This window comes from Corvus moneduloides, chromosome 4, assembly GCF_009650955.1.
Source record: "Corvus moneduloides isolate bCorMon1 chromosome 4, bCorMon1.pri, whole genome shotgun sequence".
Lineage (NCBI taxonomy): Eukaryota > Metazoa > Chordata > Aves > Passeriformes > Corvidae > Corvus > Corvus moneduloides.
In genome coordinates, this window is record NC_045479.1 from 19,021,047 (window position 1) to 19,043,618 (window position 22,572).

The following is a 22,572-nucleotide window of genomic DNA, read 5'->3' on the forward strand; positions in this document are numbered from 1 at the left end:
AAAGTTTTCCTGAAAGTTCAAGATCCCAGCATGTGAAGATTTTACAGCATTGTTTAGTGCTTTCCACGCAGAAGACTGGACCTGTATAACCATTTTATATGGCACCACACTGGGTAGTGCAGCTGCTCTTTCCTTGCTGCATTGTGATGCAAAAGAAAAGCATACAGACTTCCATCTTCTGCAATCATCTTTGCTCCTCTGCAGAACTGTGGAATGTATTCCCATTATTTTTAACTTCCTTCAGTCTCAGAGCCAAACCACACTCAAAGTCAGGTCCATATGTATCTTTTGCAAGCTCTGTATTCAAAACACAAGTAAATGAGTTTTGGTGGATGATGAAAGACTGAAACCCTAACTCCTAATCTTATTTTCCCTCTCAATTCTTTAGAAAGTTTCTCTTCATCACCTGTAGCTAATAAATTTTAAGCCCTCCTCAAATGGAAAACAAACTTACGCCTCACTGTTGTTATCAGATCTGTGAGGGTGGGCTGCGCTCCCGTCCCGCGCCCCACGGAGCAGCTCCTCCTGCACAGATTGTGTTGCACGCTGGGAACTGAGTTGTTCTTAGATTGCCTTTGCCCTTCCATTGCTGACTTCCAAGTGTTGCTCCCACACTTCCTTCTGAGATACCAGAGCATCTCAGATTTATTCTTTGACCTTCTGCCTCCATTGTTGCTAAGTTTCTGACAACTTTTTCAATCAAATTAATTTGACTGAAAATTCACCATGATTTATCTTTGTGCTTTTATGTTTCGTTTTTTTATGGTGTAAGTTGAAGGCACTACTTTTTTTCTTATACAGTGCATTGACTTTATTTTAATACTGCCGTAGGAGGGTAATGCAAGATTGATGTGGCTTACTTGCTGTTGTTCTTACTTGAGTTGAAAAGCTTGTCTACCCTGTGTGAAAAACAGTGCATCTGTGCACAAGAATAAAATGTTTAATATGGTCACACTAAAATGAAAACCTCATTGAGTTTAGGAGAAAAGCAGGGAACAGTCTTTCAGCAGATAAAAGAGTGCTTTGTACTTGGCAAAACTGAATTTAGCAAATGCTGCCTTTGTGCCTCCCTGTACTGCACCTGTTGGGAAGATAAATAAAGGCCAACCCAGTTCTTTCCCCTCATACCTCCTAAATATATCACTTTAAGAGAGCTCTAAAAAAACCAACAATGTTACAGTACTCCTCTCTTCCACAAAAAACTGAATGAGTTTTTTCATATTAATTTCAGGGGTCTACCAAACAAGGTGGTTGCATAACCGAACAATGGCACAGAGATCTGGGGGGACTTCAGTTGTGAAAACATTTGTAGCTGCCCAACACATCAACAGTCCTTGGAAAATAAGTCATGGAATGTATTTCATGTTTCATCAGGGGACATCCAGAATGTTCCTTAAAGGGGAACAGCAAATCAAGTTTGAAAATAAATTAGCTGGGGAAATTTCCCTTGGGATAGGGATGAATACTAGACTCATCATTCATGGGAATGCAGAGATTCCAGTAAATTAGAGGTCCTAATTTAATAATTGCTCTAGAATGAAAAAAAAAACAATTTTCTTATTCAGACACTAGTGTGACTTTGCCCTGAATGTAAAAATCTGTAAAATGAAGGACAAGTGGATAGGACTGTTAACTTCAGTTGTAGTTAGAGTTTTCTCAGTCCCACCTCAAGCAGTTTTATCTCTCGAGTCTGAGGAACTGCGTGACTGAGAAACAGCCCCTTCTTGTCCCACCCAGCTCACTCTCTCTGCTCTGTCACAAATTTCTGAAGATTCCAAACAAAGGTTTCTCTTTTTCACTGCTGTTAGAGAATCAATAGTTGAAGCTATTTTTCCATCATTCCATCATCGTTCACTTTATGACACCAGGAGGTTTTGTGCTTTCGCTTTGAAGAGTTGCTGGTGTTTTGAGCATTAGGGACAAGAGGAATTGACTGAGATTAATGTCCATGTTAGTTCGTTGAAAATGTTGGTAACTTTGCATCTTTGTAAAGATCCAAATGGTCTTTACACTGTCACAGAAGATCTCTGGGTTAGGAACCAGATACCCAACTGGAAGCATGTGCCAGTGAACTCGGTGTTCTTGCTCCCAGTGGAGTCAGGGTCAGACACTCATTAAAGTCAGAGGTCCGCTGCTACTCAGCTGACCCAGCAGTTCCCTAAACATAGGTGCCTCACTGCCACATAAGATGTCCTGGGATACACAGAATACCCATCTTGGGCTGGCAGATAGGACTCAGGACCTGTGGGAGGCCTGCAACGCCATAGAACAGCAGCTGGAAAATAGATGGCCGTCCTACAGGATCTGTGTGTCCTTCATCACCTATGTGTATGAAAATCGAGTCGTAAGCAGCTATTTCACAGTGAATAAAAATCTGATTCCATTGATTATAATGGCAGCTTGGACTCCCACTGCACATCATAGACACATTCATGTGCCTCCCTTCTTCTGAGCACCTTAGCAGTAAGTCTGCTGGGCTACTCTACAGTTTGTTCAATTGCTGTTTAAGGATTTTCTTCAGTGAGTAGTTTTGTAAGAAGACAAGGAGAGACCTACATTCCATTATTATTTGCATGTGATACTCAGATGCTCTTCCCCAATAAATAAGGGAGCACATTAGGCCCAGATTTCCTTGAGCAGAGTGCACCCTTCTGTAGTCTATAATCTGCTTCGTGCTTTGATAAAAATAAAATAATACCAATGAAGAAAGGTTCTACTGCCACTCTTTTGTTATTTTGGAGAATCTGATGCTTTTACTTGTTTTATTTTCATAAGAAGTCATCAATATCCCTTAGTGCATGGCTGAGTATTTAAATCAACTCAGCATTAAATTTTTGCTTTCCTTCAATGAGAGGGAACAGAAAGTTGCATTCCTGTTCAAATCAATAATAATTCATCTTCTTCCTTTTTATACAAGCTTACTCTCACTTCCTCCAGCAGCTTCATGCTGTTAGATGAATGACTGGTTACATCAGTGATATTTGTACCTATGAGCAAAAAGCACTTTTAATGTTAAATAACACAGTGTTTCTGAATATGCTACAAAGTGTCAAGAAAACACATGTAGGAAACTCCAAGAATTCCTGTTTCTGGAACTTTCTAGTTTGTTTGGTGTGGTCTTAGCTCCTAGAGCTCACTGAACCAGCAGATGTTCAGCCAAGATGAAGCAGCTTAGAGAAGAGAGTGAATTAGAGTAAGAATCCAGTTCTGTGTCCAACAGGACTTGATGTCCTAGGAAGCCATTCTAGCAAGCATGCTTTGATGAAAGTTTCAGTTAATCTTCACCAATTCCTGGGATGCTGGAAGGACAGAAAGTTACTCTGGATTCAAGAAGTCTGAAGATAAATTTCTGCTCAGAAACCTCTCAGACCCTGAAATATGCAGCCTACACCAAAGGGAGTGATTTCTCTTTGACTTCTCTCACCCATTTTCTGTGCCTGTATTGCTATCAGCATCTCCACAGAGGAGTCACTGGGACGTAGACTAAGGTGATACAGGATGCCTTACACCCACATGGCTTAGAACAGCCTCTTCTGAAGACCAATCACACCCATAACCCTCTCTGCTGGTTGGCTAAGTGTCTTTATGTGTATTTTCAGTTCAAAGTGACAAAATAACCTGTGGTCTCTGCTGCAGTTAGCCATGGTGGTGTTAGATGTCATAATACTGAGATACTGCATGCCCTGCTCTCTCCTTGTGCTCGATGGAGGTTAATTCAGGACATTAGACCTCCTGCAATAATGTTGAAGGGTTGCTGAACAGAAAGTCAAATATGACAGAGTCTCAGGAAAGTTCAAAAATTAAAAAAAAGCCACCATCTTAAAAATTGCTTCATGAAGTGAAGTTTGCCACAGAGTTGTTTGTTTCAGGAAAGGCCATCACCAATATGACAACTTGTAGGTCAGTCAGTGCAAGTGTTTTCCAGAAGGTGGGAGCATGGTTGGGTAACTCATTTCAGAGTTTAGAGCCCCTCCACATGCCCCCTCCATGTTTCCAAAAGTGTACAGACCGTGCAGCAAGAAGGAAATCCTGCTGTGTTCTTGCAACAATGGAACATGAACAAGACAGTCATTGCTCTCCCTTCCCTGGAGATTAGGAAATAGTTCTTACATAATTTGCTCTCCCTGGCCCTGTTACTAATTGAAAATAGTGTGTGATCTACTTCCTAGGGCAGTTGTCCTTATATGTGACAGCTCCAGCAAGTTATTTTGATCAGATGATTATTACAAAAAGTTCTGTTCTAATTTAATTCTCTGTAGGATCAAATGGTGGTTTTAGGAAGCATCTGAAAGCATTGTTCAGTAGCAGCATGATGCTTCCTGAGACGGATCTGTATTAAAATACATTCATCATGTCTTTGCAACCCCAGAATAACTTCCTAATTTTGGTCATATGTGCCAAGGGTAGGCTGCAGTCAGCCACAGATATAGATGAAGATTCCCTTCTCCTACAGATTTCAGCTTATAGATCTTACCTCTGTGTATTTAGACTTTAATTGCAGAGATGTTTGCTCTATATATTGACAGGATGGAACATGATAGGCAGTGATTGAGCAAAAGCAACTCACACCAGAGCACAATTACTTTTTTCTTAAAAGGGAGTCATCCTTTGCTCAGCCAGCCTGCAAATCTGGTCCAAAAGCCTATTCCAGATTTTTCCTTCTCTCAAAGCCCTGAAGTTGTGACAAAACTAAACTGAATACAAATGCAGCTAAAACTGAAAGAGACCCCAACTGAAAAGTTTATTGGCTACGTTGGTGGGAGAGGTCTTACTCCTTGATACTCACCTACTGCAGCGTGCTGGTGGACTAGAAAGAGCAGTAAAACAGTAGCTGAACAGCTGTTGAATTCCAACTTTCAGGTATTTTTGTGTTTATTTTCATAGATCTCTGCCACGAGATCTTCTTGGTGGAAAAGAAATGCATCAATTATGGCCTCTAGTTCCAACAGTTCTAGAAGGAAGAAAATCTTCCTTTTATCAGTCTGAGCTGATTGTGTGTGTGTAGTAGGACCTTTCACTGTTTTCAGAAGTGAAATGAAACGTCTAACCATTTGCTCACCTCAATGTACATAATATTGCATTTCCATCCTTTTTCAACAGCTTTCTTCATTTCCAGTGCCACTAAATCATTGTTCCTACAAAAACTGTAGCAAACACTTATTCCTGGTGGTGTGGAGAATATCTGTGGCTTGAGATATCTAGGAATGACCACATGAGAAATGCCATGCAGATGGAGTAATTTATAGACTAATAGCTTCTGGGTCTCATCCTGTGATGCTCATGTAGGTAGAGATATACATATGTACGCTGTAGCACATTTGGTATGTTGTGTTTTTATAAGAACATGGTATCTAGGTCAAAAACCTTATTTTAGACCCAAAGAAGAGTGTAATTCCAATGGAGACTGTGGCTGCCACTCCCCCACAGATGCAGTCTTCAGTGAAGGCACAGAGGGTCAGATGCCTGATGACATTTTTTCCATGGCATTCCCTCCAGCCTTACTAATCTTTCATCTAAGCTTTCCTTAGCCCTATTTTTAAAGGGGAAATCTGACCTCTGTCCTGTGCCCCTTTTTCTTTGCCCTTGTTTTGCATTTCCATGTTTTGCAATGAAGTTTTCTCTCTTACCCGACAGCTCAGCTTTTTTAGCTGGAGAGGAACCATATGCCGTGAGCTGTGACTGTAATTCACAACAGCATCTTAAATGCATTTTGCTGTCAGGCTTTGTAGGAGCTTTCTTTCATGCATATCACTTACTGATTTACTGATGCAAACCCCCACAGCTTGTCTGCAAACATCCTGCTGTGTGCAAACGTTCCCTAAAGGCAGAGATAAGTGTCTTGGGATTTTTTAAAGTGAATGCATACAATTCTCGCAGTTATCTTCATTGATGCAGGATGAGATCGAGAGGTAGAAAACGTTAACAGTGGTAACATGGAGGGATGTTTGTAATCCCATATGTGAACAGCCACAAAGGGACATACATGATTTCATGTAGATCTCCTAAATTTCCACCTACAGAAAGAGTCCTTTCTTTCCACACATGCAAAACACTCCTAAAGGTTTCCCAGCACAAGGCTGAGTCCCAGGAATATCTGAACAGTGATAAATATTTACATACAAAAAAGTTTACAAAAAGAGAGAACTCCTTAAGTCAGTAAACAGAAATCTCAATAAAGAAGTGTTTCTGAGTTTTAGGGCAATTTCTGATTCTGTGTTCCCTATCAGCAATACTGCAACTCTGATACAAAGCTTTCCTGTATTGCCAGTTCGGGCTTTTTTAAATTCTTCTCCAAACTTAATTACAAGTCCACTTTGCTTAGCATGTACTGGGACATTGAAACGCACAAAAAGTAGTAGACACTGAATTTTGTAGTCTGTAAGTTTGAGTTACCCTTAGCAAACTAAAAAGTGGATTCTACTACCCTCTTTTTCATCTTGAGTGAGATGTATTCCACAAGTCTGATGACTGAAAATCAGCATTGGGTAGAAAATTCAGGGTGAAGTAAGTAATGGGTTATTAGTGATTAACTACTTGGAACAATCCCCAATCACGTAGGCGCCTGACAGCCCCGAGCCTGGGCTCCTGTTACAATCCCATTCTGTAAGACACTGCCTCTCAAGAGGAGGCTGAAGGCTGAAATGCAGATGACAGGAGAGTGCTCTTATCTGAAGGAAGTCTAAGACTCTTCCTTCTTGAAAAGATCACAGAGTAACAGATTATCTGTCACCCACTGTCAATTAGAGTTTAGCAAATGTTTTTCTTATTTGGTATTTGGATATGGTTGTGACAATGTTTAGACCCAGTTGTAGCATATATTACTCCGACAAAGAGCTGATAACAAGGTGATATATTCAGTCCTTGGCAAATCCCAACATGTGAATGTCTGGTTTTGCCCTGACATCAAAGAAAAGTTTGTGATCAAAAATCATGGAATGGGAATACCAATGGGATTTCATTTTAAATCACTGAAATGTTTTCATCTGAATTTAAGTGAAAATGAAACCCATCAGCATGTCTCAAATGTTTCCTTGGGACTGTCTGAAAGAAGACAGATTGCATGAATTCATGCTGATGTCATCGTTTTCCCTAAGAGTCAATCTCCCTGTGTGGAATGATTTCCCACTCTCTGCACACAACCACATGACTCTCAGGATTACTCTGAATGCACTGAACATCAGGAGACAGTCATTTGTGGAACTCACTACGATTATGCAGAGCATCAGGTCCATACTGTGATTTCCATAAAACAATACTGCAAATGATTTTCTTAATTCAGAGTGAAATATTTCAGAACAGCTCAGCAAAACAACTGTGTTGCGTTTTGGGTTGAGCAAGACTAAAGACATTTTTCCAAACTGGCAAATGTTTCCTGAGCTGGTCAGGAAATTATCTGGCAATCTGAAAGGAAGTTCATTACTGGTAAAGTACTCATCTCCTGAAAGAAATGACCTTTCAACTTTATTGCTGACTTTTATCCTATAATTAGAAGTGCAACTGCCATTGAAAATAAATTGTTAATTTTGAAGAATAGATTACTGTCATTCCTGAGCAGCAGTTCTGTGGTTTATGAAGTTTTTTATGTGACAACCTTGTCTACTTTATTACCTTTTGAAGCTTTCAGAAAGGATGTTAGCATTAGTCACTGTACTTCTATCTCTGGTATTACACTGTGGTGTCTTTTGCTTTCAATTTGCCCTTGGGAATCTCTTGAGATAAATGAAAATATTTGCTTCTAGAAAAAAAAATTAATAACAAACCATTGCAAGGAGGGATAGGAAACTGAGAACAAAGTCTAGGTATTGTCATACTTTTTAATATGGGATCAGACTAGTCTGATGAGTGAAATTGATTTTGATACATATGTATTGAAGGTGAATTAGGATTGGGTTATTTAAAAGAAGAAATTTATTTTGGTACATACATATCAAAAGTGAATTAGGTTTGGGTTATTTAAAAGAAGAATTTCTCGTGGCTGGAGTAGGAGCAGAAAGAAAGAAACCCAAACTACACCGAGCTCCTGCATTTTGTGTTTACTCAGTGCAGTTCCTGAGCATCGGAACTAACCTGGCTCGCTGTGGCTGGGCTGTCCTACGTCCCTGCGGATACTAAAGGGCTGAATTTCCCCTGGGAGCCGGATCCCTGGTTTTTCCCGGAGGCAGGAATCAGCTCGCCCCCTGCGGGGCAGGAGCGGGGACAACGCCGAGCCCAGCCGCAGGTGGTGGGGGGATTGATTCCCTTCACAGACCTCAACGAGGCATTTTAAATACAAAAAGGCGGAGTAAATACTGGGCTGTGGTACGGGGCAAGAGGCTCTGCAAAGCTCCTGCCTCCAGCCCCTCCAGGAGCCTGTGCCGTCTCTTGAAACTAAGAAGAGCAAAGGCTTTCAGGTATGGCACTGCTGGAGTAAATCTGTGAGGTTCACAGTCCGGCTCACGTGTTTCAGGACTGCTTTTTGTTGTTGTTGTTGGTTTTACATGTAAAAATAGGAGCGTTGCTTCTGTCCTTCAGACATAATAAGTACCCATCTTGTTGGCGATATTTCCACAGCCAGCTTTCTCCTTTCTGTTTAACCAGAGCCAGAATTGTGTAGTGCATCATGTGAAGCAGGGTTAAAGAATGGCTTAGATGACTGAAACTGGTAGGTGAGGAACACAGAATGTCAGGAGCTGTGAATCATTTCAGACTCACATTAAGCTAGTGGTATACAAACTGAGATGGTGCCATAATAGAGGAAAATTTGAGTCCCTCTATCATTTGTAGGAAGAAGCTGATTCTGTGTGGGATTTCCACCATTTTCGCTGCACATTTTAGGAGGAAAATGCATACTAGGAGCTTCTCTCAGCAACAGTTTTTTTCAACCACCTCATTGTAGAACAATTTTTGCGGTGACATTTCAAAGTAGAATGTTTTTATTTCCAAACATGGAAATAAAATTTAACACATCAAGATGTGGAATAAAAGGTAAATCAGTGTCACCCTGAATAGTCTCAGGCTCTGCAAGTACAGTTGTGCTGACAAAGCGTTCTCATGAAGGTGTAGTAATGATGGTAAACTCAATTACCTGAGTACAAGTCACACTGGTAAACACTGTAACACATTTCAGTGAAATCCTATTATTTGGTAAGTGGTTAACAAGCAAAACTTTACCTACCTGAATTTGCAGGATAGATAGCATCACAAAATTTTAGTCTTGGAAGTTAAAAAAACCCCACAAGTTGGGATTTTTGGTTTGGTATGGTTTTAATGATGAAATAAATTAGAAAACTGTGATTGTGAAAAACTCAGTGGAAAAAGATTTAGTCAAAAATTTCTATGACATTTGGCACTCAAATTGTAGTCTGTTCAGTGTGAGGTACCAGCATAGATACTCATTTTTTATCTCAGCTGTACAAGTGCTCAGGAGCTAACATTTATGGATTGTTTTCTTTGATATAAGGTAAGAGAAGAAAGATACCATGGAAATAGAACGGAATTCAATTACTCGATCCTGGTGCCTTGTGGACTGAGTAGGCTAAAAATGAGTTTAAGAGTGCAGGGGAACTTGATAACTTTGCCTATCTGTCTTAAATACTGTCAATGCTTTCAGCCCTCAAGTCAGGGAACATCCTTACACTTAGCCTGTGATGGTTTGATTGGCTCCGGTGGCCGATGAAATCCTTTATATGGAAGGATTATATGCTGGGACTAGTTATTATCCTCGGGCATTTTGGTTTTTTTTGAATTTTAATCATATGCAAAACTAAATTTTTAAGCAAACTCTTTATTAATTTTACTTTTTCTTCAGTCCCCACATAAAGATGCATCACTGGACTGTGACACTTTTAGCTGCTGGAATATAAAATAATTTCCTCTTCAGTGAACATGCTGGTTTGTTCACTTTGTCACAATAAGAGGGAGTATTTAACATGTTGTTTTCACCTTTAAACACTGTCACAAGTCAAACCCAGCAGTTTATCTGTCCAATCCATCACAACAAGTGGAAACAGAAACTAGAAATACATTATGAATAGAGCCAAACTGATACATCACACTGCTGGCCACAATAACAGACATTTGACCAGCCACCAGAGCACCAATAAGCCACCAGAGCTTATTTACTTCAGTCCTTTAGAACAACTTTTGCTTTCAGGACTTAGGACCAATGTCTGTTTAGAACAGTTTCTGTAGGTATATTTTAAAAACAACATAAAAAATGTCCACGGAAATTCATAAAAAGTGGTAATGATTTCAGCTGGTATTGTAGTTCCTTGCTGCTGCTCAGACTGGGAATTGTCTGTGGAAGTTGCACACAAATCAGATTATTTCTCAGTGGAGAACAGGCTCATGAGGCACCAGGCAGATTCTGTGTACATGACTGTGCTCTGTGTTTTGCAGAATGATAAGCATTGGTCTCTTTTCTTTGAATAAGAATTGTATTTACTTCAGTTTAAGTCCAATTGAATGCACTTTTATTGATTATAAATGACTTTGAACCTAGCCCTCTTCCAGCTCTTTTAGTCTGGGATCTGCTAACTGTACTGTTTCCCAATGAAATGTTCCTGATGTTCTGGCAATCTCTCTAGTTTGTTGAGTAAATTCCTGCCTTCCAAAAGGTGAGGCTATGTCTTTTACCCACATCACTGATGCCACTGTTATCTGAGTGAACTGATCCACAAAAAAGAGTCCAACCATTTTGAGCCATTTCTTTTCTTTGGAGCACCTTTTTTTCTGGATATAAGGAATGAAAGGAATAAGTTTTACTGCTTTTGTCTGGTCTGGAAATGAGGTCTGTCAAGCAACCATTCCACATCTTAAGTCCTTCCCTGCCAACCTATTTCAGTGGAGCATCTATCCCAGGAGAAAGCCTTGTGCCACAAGGACAGTTCTCGTGTCTTACCGGGGCCAGGCAGAGGGGACAATCCTTACACATGACAACTGCACGGGGGCTGAGATGAGCCCTGCTCTCTCCCCAAACCAGCATTTTGTCTATTTTTGACTGACTAGCAGAGTCAGCACTTTAGGAATGCCTACGTAATAGCTATATTGGTCTGATCCCTCGAGGCTATGTCCACAAGATTAATCCACCTACTTAAATTTGACACAAGTTGACAGAGACAGGTCTTTGTGACAAAAAGCATTAAGTGACTATCCTCATGTTGTTTGACATATGAGAGTCTCTTTAATATGTTGCTGTTGCGGACAGATATCATACCTGTGTCCGTGATGGTGCAGCCATAGTCCTGCTTTCCTTTCCAGGTAAAAGGGGGATAAATCCTCTGCTCAGACTGGGTGAGATCTTGAATCTCTTGGCTGTTCTTTGCTGGATTGTAACTGATCTGTATATAACTGCAAGGAGAAATGACTGCAGGAGACTTTCCTCCTCCTTCCTGTGAATGTTCCAGCCCAATGACGATGAAATGCTATCTTTAGTCTTTCTGCAAGCCCTGATTTAATGCTCAAGGTCATTTCCTTTACTTACCTAAGGAAAAAAACCCAAAAAACCACCCACTACTCATTTTCCAAAATGATTGAAAGTTCTTAAGCCTTAAGCCTACCCAAAATAAAGCTGGTCATGAGAACAGAGTTGAAGGATGGAGAGTTATCCAGCCAGACCTCATTCCCAGTATATTTGCTGACAGGTTGTAGTTCTTGAACGGTCCGAACTGCAGGACTTCAGGATACTTTGCTTTCATCACAGCAGTAGAGTAGGACCTGGAGACTGTTTTAGAACAATCATCATGCCACATTATGATTGCACTCCAGTGTGAAAAGTAATATATGTGATGTCAGGGAGTTTCTATGCTTGGCGCTGTCAGAGAAGCCAGTGGAAGTGGGAATCCAGAACCCTTGAGGACTGGCCACCACACTCAAACTGACATCCATATGTCAGTTCCCTGCCAAAGCTTCTTCTGGCTGTTGCAGGTTGGATGCCAGTGCAACCAGACCTAAAATGGAGTTGAAATTTTAAATAATGATAGCTTCAATTTAACATGGTTCTTAAGCATTTCCATAACTTTAGCACATCAGTTCATCTCATGCAACTTTTTAAAGCTTCGTTATCTATATGCATAGCAAAAGATTTTAAGTCTTATTTTATCTGAAAAACTGAACATAGTAAATGCGAAAAAAGAGACGGAAAACTCTTGGTAATGGGTCAAGTTGCATCTCCTGCTGATTTTCAAGTGTGCATGAGAGCATATATAATTATAAATTACAAATAAAAATGTCTTGGCTCTAAGTGCTCATATCCTGTGTCAGACTGGATCCTGAATGCATCTCATGACATGGCTGAGGCATGAAAGCATTTCTGGAGATATTATCTAAGTGACAGTTGTGCTTTCATTTTATTTGCTAACTGTACTTAATACACTATTTTTTCTGAGTAGCCATGTAGAGAGGACTGCTAAGTTTTTTCCTATTCTTGCTGTAGAATCACATATAGCCAGTTAATTCCTACTCTTGCTGTAGAATTACATATAACCTGATGCATTGCCAGTTTCACAACCAATGATTAAACCAAGGTCTGTGTTTAGCATGACACAACCCTCTGAAATGCAACATTCTCAGTTTCTCAAATAAAGAACTGCAATGAAGAGACCTTTTGTTTCAGAGACTCTGAAGTGGTTGTTCTGTAGACGGTGCACTTGACATTATGGTGTCAATTCAGTGGTAACTAGACCTTCAGCAGCCTCTTTTCCCTTTAGCTCAAGAGGCATCATTGCAACCCAGTGAACTGCACTTCTCCAAAGAGATTGAGGACTGCATGCTGGAGACCTTCTCCACCAGCAGCCCCCCTGACAATGCCTGGACAGAGCACCATATTAGGCAACAGGCCGCAGGGAATGGCATCTGGGGACTCCAGGGAGCATGCCTCCTAGGGAAGGAGCACAACCAGAAGCTGCTGGTTGAGTGTGCAGAGCCCTGTCCTGGCTGACAAGCCTGTTGCAGAGGTCAGCCAGAGAGGGCTATCATTCTTTGGGGAGGTGGAAACTGCTCGGAGCTATTAATGGTTTTTTTCCTGGCTGTCCTCAGGAATGGAACTGTAAGCCAGGCATGACCATGAAAGGGGTTGCACATGGCCAGAAGATTATGCTGAAGTATCTCCCATGTCTCTGCCACCCCCAGTGCCTGGAACTCTCCCCGTTTCTTTTTTCTTCCCACATTATACCTCAGGTCTCTCGTTTGAGATCCGTTCTTGCCTTGGTTTTCTTAGCAACAACTTGAACAGTGTTGAATTATGGTTTAGGAAACAAACCACTGGCTTCTTGGTCTGACTTCAGTCATCACCCCATCACAGAATAGCTGAGGTTGGAAAGACCTTTGGAGATAGTGGAGTCCCTGTTCTGCTAGGAACAGGGTCCAATAGCATAGGTTGCCTAGGAGAGTGCTCAGGTTTTGAATGTCTCCTTTTGTTGTCTGCATGCATGAGATGAAGTTTAGACCATTATAATAGTGTTTCAGGTCTGGTGTGTGCCATAGACTTTGGCTAACATCTGTGCTGGCTATGGCAGGACTTGTAAGATGTGTGATAGCTGACCAGCAGTGCACTGTTGGTGAAGCCAGGGAACACCTCTCAAAAGGAAAGAAAAATTCAAGGCAAGTCCCTCAAAAGTCTCATAAGCCTTTCATCTGAGAGTGGAAAGTGCTTTATTTGTTTTCAATTATAAATTTGTAACTCTTACTGGTGAGCCAGGGAGGATTTTCTAATCCAGTGTTCATAAGAACACTCCCTGTTTCTATTATATTTCACAAGGAAAACTATACAATCAATAATTTTCTGTTATTACTTTTCCATACAAGAAACATACTTCCATGCCACAGCGATGTCTCAGCGGAATATTTTACTCTCAGTGGAAACAGTGAGAAATGTCATGGTAGCAAAGCAAATAGGTTCCAAGACATACTCTTTGTGGTGCAATTTTTATGTTTTCATATGAGAAATTTTCATATTTTTCTAGGCTTCAAAACAAAACTTAGTATGTCAGTAATTAGACCAGAAAAAATAAATTTCTATGAACCTAAGTAAAGATATTTTATTATTTTCACACTCTGTGTGTCAATCTTTAATACACTTCCTTCCATTCTGTGTGATGGGTGCCGTGATCAGAACGTACAACACAAACTCTTTCCTTGTAGCAAGGGATTCTCTTTGGAACCTCTACAAGGATTTGCTGTTGTATCTGTGTATGTGACTGGTAGTTCCTAAACCATATCAAATCCACACAGTCAGCTCAAAATTATATTTGCATTAAAAATATCCCTCCCTTTTAAGCATTAAATGGATTTATTAAGAATGAGAATTATGTTTTAGCTGTATTTAGAACTGAGTGTAAAGGAATAGCCTTACCAGCATTTCTGTGTGACAGAAATTGGAATTTTGTTTCCTCAATCTGACCTGAGGTGGGGTCCCAAAGGTTAATGCTTGTAACATGACAAAGGTCAGTAAGAGCCATCTACTGTTAGAGTTTAGCATTTCAACCTTTTAAATCTTTGCTTGTTATAAGTAGTTAAACTGTAAATCAATGCACTAGTGCCAATAAATATTGCTGGTTTTAATGCATCTAGACTCCTAAAGCTTTTAAATGTTGAAAATAAGCTTCCTTTTCTGTTTTAAAAATATATTTTAGCTAGTCAATTTGTTCAATCACTGGAAGGGTTGCTGAGCACTGGAACAGGCTGCCTAGAGAACTGGAGTCAGCATCCCTGGAGGAATTTAAAAGATATGTGGATGTGATGCTTGGAGATGTGGTTTAGTGGTGACTTGGCAGTGCTGGGTTAGTGGTTGGACTCAATGATCTTAGAGACCTTTTCCAACCTAAAAGATTCTATGTTTCTATGAATATTATCTATCTCCACACTAAACAAGTTCACTAACCTCTCTTTGCAGAACAAGAGCTTTAGATCTCTGACCTTGCCACTCTGAAGCTGTCATGTTGCGTGCGTGAAAGCAAAATAAATTTCATAACTGCATTCAAATATTGAAGACTCAAAGTCAACAAACGTATACCAAATGTATGAAAAAGATTTGCTTGGATTTGAAGCTCAATGTCTGTCTTCTTTCCTTGTTTTTCAGAAACTGAAAATGAAAGTGCACCGCCACCTCCAGGTTAGTGTAAAAAATGCTAATTTGAGCTGTGGCACTAAGAACAGTTGCATGAGACTAGATACTGCATAGCCGTAGTATGGTTTGTGCTCATTGTCTCTTTGAAGGTAAGAGGACAGCAAGAGAATTAAAAAAAGCCTGCCCGAGTAAGATATTCTCACTTCACTTTGCCTGAATACTGATATTTCAGGCTCAGTTTTTGTTTGTGAGTGACTAGCTGTTTGCTTAATATTGCGCGTGTCCTTCAGGATACAGGTAAATGATGGCTGCTTAAATTCTGTGGCTAAATGGGGCTGTTCTCTTTGATGCTGGACAGCATCTAATTACCAAAATATTTCATTTCATTTTTGCCTCAAAGCTACATTGTGAGTAAAGTTGACAGAATCAAGCATGATATTCATTTCACTTACTTTTAGTCCTTTGAAAATTATGTATCCCATCTAAGTAGTTCACCAGTGCTCCGCCTCTGACCAGCAGAGTACATCCTCCATCATCCAATGGGCATTTCCCAGATAACCTATCTAAAATGTCACTAGATATCTCTGTGCAGGCAATTGCCCTGAGGGGTCTGATTGTCTAGAATGGAGTGGCTGAGTTCCAGGAAGCCAAAGTTAGGTGAGGTGAAACTCATTCATCAGGCTGAGGGCTTCAGGTAAAGCTGAAGCTCTGCAAAGCACAAGGGTTCTCTTTAGTGGGAGCTGGAAAGGCAGGCAAGCCTTTGCCTTGTGCCATTGAGTAACTTGAATTATATTCTCAGATAATGGCTAATACATATATCTACAATATGCATGTCTAATTTAACCATTTGGTGAGTTTAATTCTCTGTATAGCAACCTCAACAGCAATTCCAAACAGAACAAATATTCTCACTACAAGTGTTAAATTTGCTTTTACTTACAGTCTTGCTAACTGGCATTTCATGAGGCTGATTCAAGATGTCTTTGTTCCAACAATACACTCTTTCCTTAAAAAATGACAAAGGTAGTAGTATCAATTGCCAGGAGGAGTTTCATGGTTAAATTATCCATATATTATTTTTATGTGATGAACTCTTTCATATTGCATACATTTGTAAGGAAAGTTAACTGGTATTTAATTAATGATATTCTAGTGAACCATTAAATTTGTACTGTTAATATTAAACTAATTAATTTCACCCTTAGGGTCTTACCTGATATACTTTGTACTGGAATTCATGTTTTTAATCAGTCTTAACTTTCAAGAAGAACTGAAATGAGAAACAACTTTTTGTACACAGAAAGGAATAGCATCTTTGAAGCATTACCTTAAAAATATCTATTAACAATTTCAAATAATTAACTTCTTCACTTCTATTTAAAAACACAGAATTAAATGCAAAATCACTTCTGTAATCTCTTTTCTTTTGTCCTTACCTGTTTTCCTTCTGAAAAATGAGTAGGGTGTCATTAGGCCTTTATGGTTAGGCACACACCAAACTGGGATATTTCTAAGCTGCAAGTGTCAGTCACTTCTAGCTTCCTTCTGCCTGACTCAAGATGCTGTCATCTTGGATTACCAAGTGCTAATACACAAAGAGGGAAGTTGGTTTCAAGATTCCAAATTTTATAACTTCTAAATATTTTATTGGACATAATCAAGCATCTTGAACTGCACCAGGAAATTTTTGAGAAGTCATTGTGAGAGTTCCTTCCAGATCTTGATGTCAAGCCACAAGTGTGGAACACTTTGGCTGATGAAGTTTTCAAATGGGATGTAGACATGCTACCATCTGCCAAGAATAGTGAAATCTCCTATCCCAGTTCCTACTGGGAAAATGAAGTGTTACTGCGGCAAAAGTCCCATTAAAAAGGAACAGGTTTGACCATTTGGCCAAGATGGAGAACCTGACAACTGGAGCTTGGGAATTTAGGGAATCCAGACAGAAGGATCCAAGAGTCTGTCACACTACCAGAATGTGGATTTTCCTATTAAGTTTCAGGTTTAATTTTCATAGTTACTGTGGCTGCACACATGTCAACAAGAAATCAGGATAATCAGAGAATCAACTGGCTCTTGCAGATGTTTCCTCCATGGAACTAAAATTATCCTAACTCCATCCTGACAATGTTACTCTATTGACCATCACCCAAACCCATGTTCTGTCAGGCAGTTGACAGGTAAGTTTGCCACAGAAAGCCGTAGTTCACAGGCAATAGAATATTGACTGTTTATACCTTGAAGACAGCACAATTCATGTGATTTGACAAGATTCTAGATTACTTTGTATGCAAATTGAATGAGGTAGGAAACAAAAAGGAATAGGAATCCTATCAAATCCTGAAATAGAGAATATGTGGAAATCGTTTTCAAAGCACAGTCCAAGTTTTCTCATACATATGAGGCCAAAAATAATTCACATTCACCTGCTCAGAGTAGAGGACAGGTTGACAGTTCTGATCAAGAAAATTAAATACAAGTAGTCTTGGAAAGATTATGTTGATAATGATGAAGATGATGATAAAGAATTAAAGAAAACATCCTCAATACACTCTCTGTAATTTTCCTTAAGGATAAACTGAGTGGCAGTAACTCATGCATGATCCAATTTCTTTCCAATTAACAGTGATATGTAACTCGTTTCAAAAGCTTTTTCCAGTTAGCCCAAGAACAAGAGACTAACAATTGCTGCTTCTAAAAAGCCTAGCATTTTTTTTCCACTGAGTCCAGGAACATCAATCTTACGCGCCTTGTTCAAAACATAGAAATTGCATTGATATGCACAAGTTGTAAAATGCTTTACAGGACTGCAACTGTACATTACATATACACATGTATCAATCATTCTTTAAACTTGTTTTTCCAATACTAGCAGAACCTGTATTGTTTAATGCTGTGTAAGTCTTTCTTTTTACTTTAAGATCCTCTCAAAACTATACTTGTACTTCCTACACAGAAAAAACAACACCACAGGAGGGTGGAAATGAAAAGGGTAAAGGTAAGTCTGAAACCATATTTTATAAATGGGCAATAAAAGCAACATTCCTAAATGCTGTTCTGATGCTGGATTGTTTGAGCTTTAATTCAGAATTTTGATGCTAAATTTCAGAAGTGTGATGTGAGGCTTCCTAAATCCTTTTTCTGCATGACTTAGCCAGCATGAGGAAATTATGATACTTACGAGTATCTTCAAAAAATCTGCAAACCAGAGTGATACTTTAGCAACATTATTTTACATTGACTGTTTAATTAATGGCTCACATTACAAGTGATTTGCATGAGCAGAAAGCTGTGTTTAAATGAGCCTGGATGTTGCCCCTGACCAAGCTTGCTTAAACTCAGATACTTTTAAATAAAGTGGACAATGTCCTACTGTCATTCTAAGCTGTTTCTGTTCTACCACAGAAACTTGATATTTTAACTTTCCGAAAGCTCCATAGATTTTTTCATCTGAAATTAAAAATCACACGTCCACCTTTCTGTCCTCATTGGAGCCCAGCAGCTGAGCTCATTACAGGTTCTGAAAAGTGTGTTTGAGGAGTGTCTGCTGTGAACAAATAGATAGCTGTTCCACTAGCAATGCGTGCAAACTCAGCTCCGGTTTTAATGTGTATTTTTGTGCTGCTGAGATTAGATTCCAGCTCTGTTGTCAGTTCTTCTGATTACAAGGATATATTTTGAGGCAACTGAGCCAAATTCTCCTACTTTTTTGTAGGAGCCCTGCCAAAGTAGAAATAAAACACCCCATCAGGTTATTTTGAAAAGAATAATCTTCTGATCAAAGGCTAAACCAGACCAAGATATGCTTACAACTGATGCAATGCTTGCTTTTCATCTGGCATGGTGGTGCTTTTTCATGGCAAATCAAGAAATGGCTTGTTCGAAAATGTATTCTGGCTTTTGGTCTCTTCCAAACAAAATCTTGTCTTTTAGACAGACTGGATGCATATTTGATACTTGAAGATTTATTTGGCAAAGGCATGCATGGCTATTTGTCTCAGCAGAGTCAAAATATAAATACTAAGAGTGTGTGATTCAAGTACCCTTTTGAAAATAAAAATGCTGAACCAGGCTTCAGTGCATGCTATTTTGCCAGTTATCCTTCCATTGAGCAATTATTTTGACACATAGAATTTTGTGTGAGTAATCAAATCTGTCAACTTGGTAATGGAAATGCAATTCAGAAACAATTTGCATGCCTAATGATAGGAAAATAGATGAAGGTCTTGCCTCAAGCTATTCCAACAGTTAGTTCTGCTTGCTTTAATTTGGATATGAGAGAAATGTTTGTTCCCAAACTGAACATGAATAGTGATTTCCCCACTGCTTACAAGCCTACATTTCACTGAATAAAAACGAAAACATGGTAGGTAACTTATCCGATACTTCTGTTATCTTCTTATACATTATTGGGTTTCTGTTTGGAATTTAGTGAGTACTTTCTAGGAGGAAAAATGTTCTTCCTGAGGGAAACCTCTCAGCACTAGGAGGATTTTACTACCAAAAAATATTGTTTGCGATCCTACTATGGAAATCTTTTCCAGTTTCAGTCCATGATGGCAGCAGTTGCCTCTGTAAAAATTCCAATGAAAGTCTGAATATTAATACATAGATGACCTTCTGCCATGCTCCAGTGAAACTGTCACCTCTGCAAAGCAAAGTAGTTGACATTGCCAGACACTCAGTAGTAATACTTTAAAAAATTACTTACAGTGCAGTTGTTCCTATCAGCGCTTGTTTTATTGCAGAATATCACCAAGCAAGGGAAAATATATTTTCATAGAGTGATTCCTTCATGTTTGTGTGCCAGAAGAAAAAAGTCTTTGTAAGGGTGAGCATAACTCACAAAAAAGGAAAAGATTCCATTCTTCCAATCTGTCCAAAGTCATTTACACTTGAAAATGAACAGTTCAGCAAGGAAATTATGACAGAACCACATGTTGGCTTTTGTATAGTTGTGTGTATGTATGTATATATATATGTTGTATAGTTTGTATAAACTATATGTAAAACACTTTCTGCAGCCTCAGAAGTAGCAGATTTGGGTACTTCCCTGAGTGGGAATGAGATGGGAGAAATTTAATATCTGAATTCCACAACAATTCTACAATGCTTGTGTGTCAGCAGTTGTGACCTGTTTGCTGATAGTTTATGAGATTGAGCACACTGTAGGAACCTGAGATGGGCCCCTGCTGCAGCACAGTCCAGCTGGGACAGTGCTGGAACCTGACATTTAGGAAGGGAATCTTGGTAGTCCATGTAAATCCCATAGTCCATAATTTACACCTCATCCCTAAAACAAAATTAAGAACAGAAGTTAGGAAGATGGAGTATACCTACCTGTGTGTCTGTTGTACTGTTTTATTTCTTTTAAGTACTTACTGTCTGTGTAAAATTACATATTTATATTCCTTTGTGTTCACTGTAAAGTTATGAAATGCAAAACAGTGTAGTAAATTCTTTGTATCTTGTGGTTACTTTTCTGTAAATTAATAGCTCAGAGCAGTAAATATAAAATTTTCTTTCATAAAATAAACCATTTTAAAATATCTATAATAATGATGTAAAAATTCAGGATATGTATGATCATCCATTTTATTTTCAGAGAAAAAAAGTGAATCAGCACAAATTCCTCCAAATTTACTACATTATCTTATATTCTTTCAATTTAAATGGTTGTGCCTTTGTTTTTAATTTTAGCATTATCTTACAGATTGAATGTTATAATTTTGTTCCCACTTGCTGGAATAATGATCAAATTTTAATATCAATTTGCTCATTCCTTTTTTTAGGTCCCATCCAGCCATTCAGAGAGCTACTAAAATTTCTGCATGTTTTACTGATACCTTTCCTCTAGGTTTCTTCCAATCATATACTAAAATGTTCATCGCACGTGTCATCCTCGTGTTTTTCCAGGTTTCACTTATCCATTCATCTCCCTACTAAAACTTGTCTTCTGTAGGTATGTACTTCATTTACCATTTCCAAAATGCCAAGTCCCCTTGATGGGACTGCTGAACACCCTTTGAAAATCAGATTGGTAAATTGAAGTCAATTTGAAACTCTCAGTCTTACTGTGCTCTGTAATTTCAGCATAAACAATGGAATAGAAAAATAAAATAATATGCAATTAATAGGTTTTTGCCACTTCTGTGAAACATTGTTTGTCAACAATGTGACTGGTGGCAGAATAGCAGCTTCCATGTTGTGTGGTATGTTTCAGATCAGGAGAAAGTAGGTCTAAAATTCTTGATACCAGCAGTTCATATATAAAAAAGTAATTACATTTTTTTTTTGACAGATTTTTCTACATTTGCTGTGCTGCTAGTCAGGAATTTTAATATTAAGGTTACACCAAGTGTGAGTATAAAAAGATTTTAGGTTAGCTTCTTCTGAGATATGGAGAGCTCTTTCATCCAACAAGACTCTATTCCTGATGAAGCTCAGTCTGCTCCCCAGTTAATGGTATCATTTAGAAACAAGGGAAAGAAACATAAATGCTGTATATGTTAATGAGAATGTGCCAGAGACAAAGAAAAAAGATTTATATGGAGTAGTGCATCTTATCAGCCTACTGTCAAATGAATCAATTGATTTCTCCACACCAAACTCTTGTCATATTCCATTAAAAGTTTATTTGCAGAAGATAAGGATAGTGAATAAATTATCATACTTCTACTGACAGATCTGATATTTTTGCTATTTTTGTCATCTTTAAATAGACTTTATTGCTAGCATAAACAATCATTCATCACAGAAAGTGAATTGGCTATAGCTGTTGAACCAATAGTCAATCAAGTTTGTCCTAGGAGCCCGAGATATAAGGAGTGATAGATTGATAATGACCCATTTATCAAAACAATCCTTCCAGCATGTACTGTTTTCATACTCTTTCCATTTCTAACATGTTCAATTGGGCTTTCATCTTGATACTTCTGAAATGTGTTTTTGTTTCCTTTGTTTGTCTTTGATGTTGACATTCTGTTTGAAAAGTGATAGATTATCCTGGAGAAACCCCAGCAATCCCTCTGCAAAACTAATAACATCTTTTTGGGTTTTTTAGTTTTTCAAATGATTGAATGAAAGAGGAATCTGAGTGATCCTTTCATAACTTGATTATTATACATCATCATCATGCAGGATGCAGCACATCAAATGTTTTAGGCTGTTCTTAATTATTTTTTTCCAGCCAGATGGCTCTTCAAGCCATCATCAATCCCAATGGTGACATTATTGACAAAAAGAGCTGCAAGTACACTTGATGCTTTTATGAAATATGGAGAAAGATTTGCAGTGGAAGCACACAGCCTTGCATCCATTTCGTTGCTAATACAGTATGTTCAAACAGCTGACTTAATGGAATGACTTAATCATTACTGTGCTTTTGCTGAAAATCAACATTTTCAACACCTCCTTATGGCACTGGATGATGCAGGTCATGAGAACTCTTCCACTATTCTTTTTATTTTCTCTCTCTCTGTGAATAAGAAAAGATACTTGCAAGATAACACATTAATCCTTTGTGTGTA

At 38.8% G+C, this 22,572-nt stretch overlaps 1 protein-coding gene across 15 annotated transcripts in view; it reads left to right on the top strand.

Annotated features, from left to right (window-relative positions):
* Nucleotides 1-22,572, top strand: part of MYBPC1 (myosin binding protein C1) — a 70,986-nt gene that overhangs the window by 4,325 nt on the left and 44,089 nt on the right. For all 15 annotated transcript variants that reach the window (XM_032107525.1, XM_032107527.1, XM_032107526.1 and 12 more), the window contains exons 2-3: nucleotides 15,056-15,088; nucleotides 18,000-18,041. In XM_032107525.1, coding sequence (XP_031963416.1) covers nucleotides 15,056-15,088; nucleotides 18,000-18,041 — 75 coding nt within the window. The remainder of the gene's footprint in view (nucleotides 1-15,055; nucleotides 15,089-17,999; nucleotides 18,042-22,572) is intronic.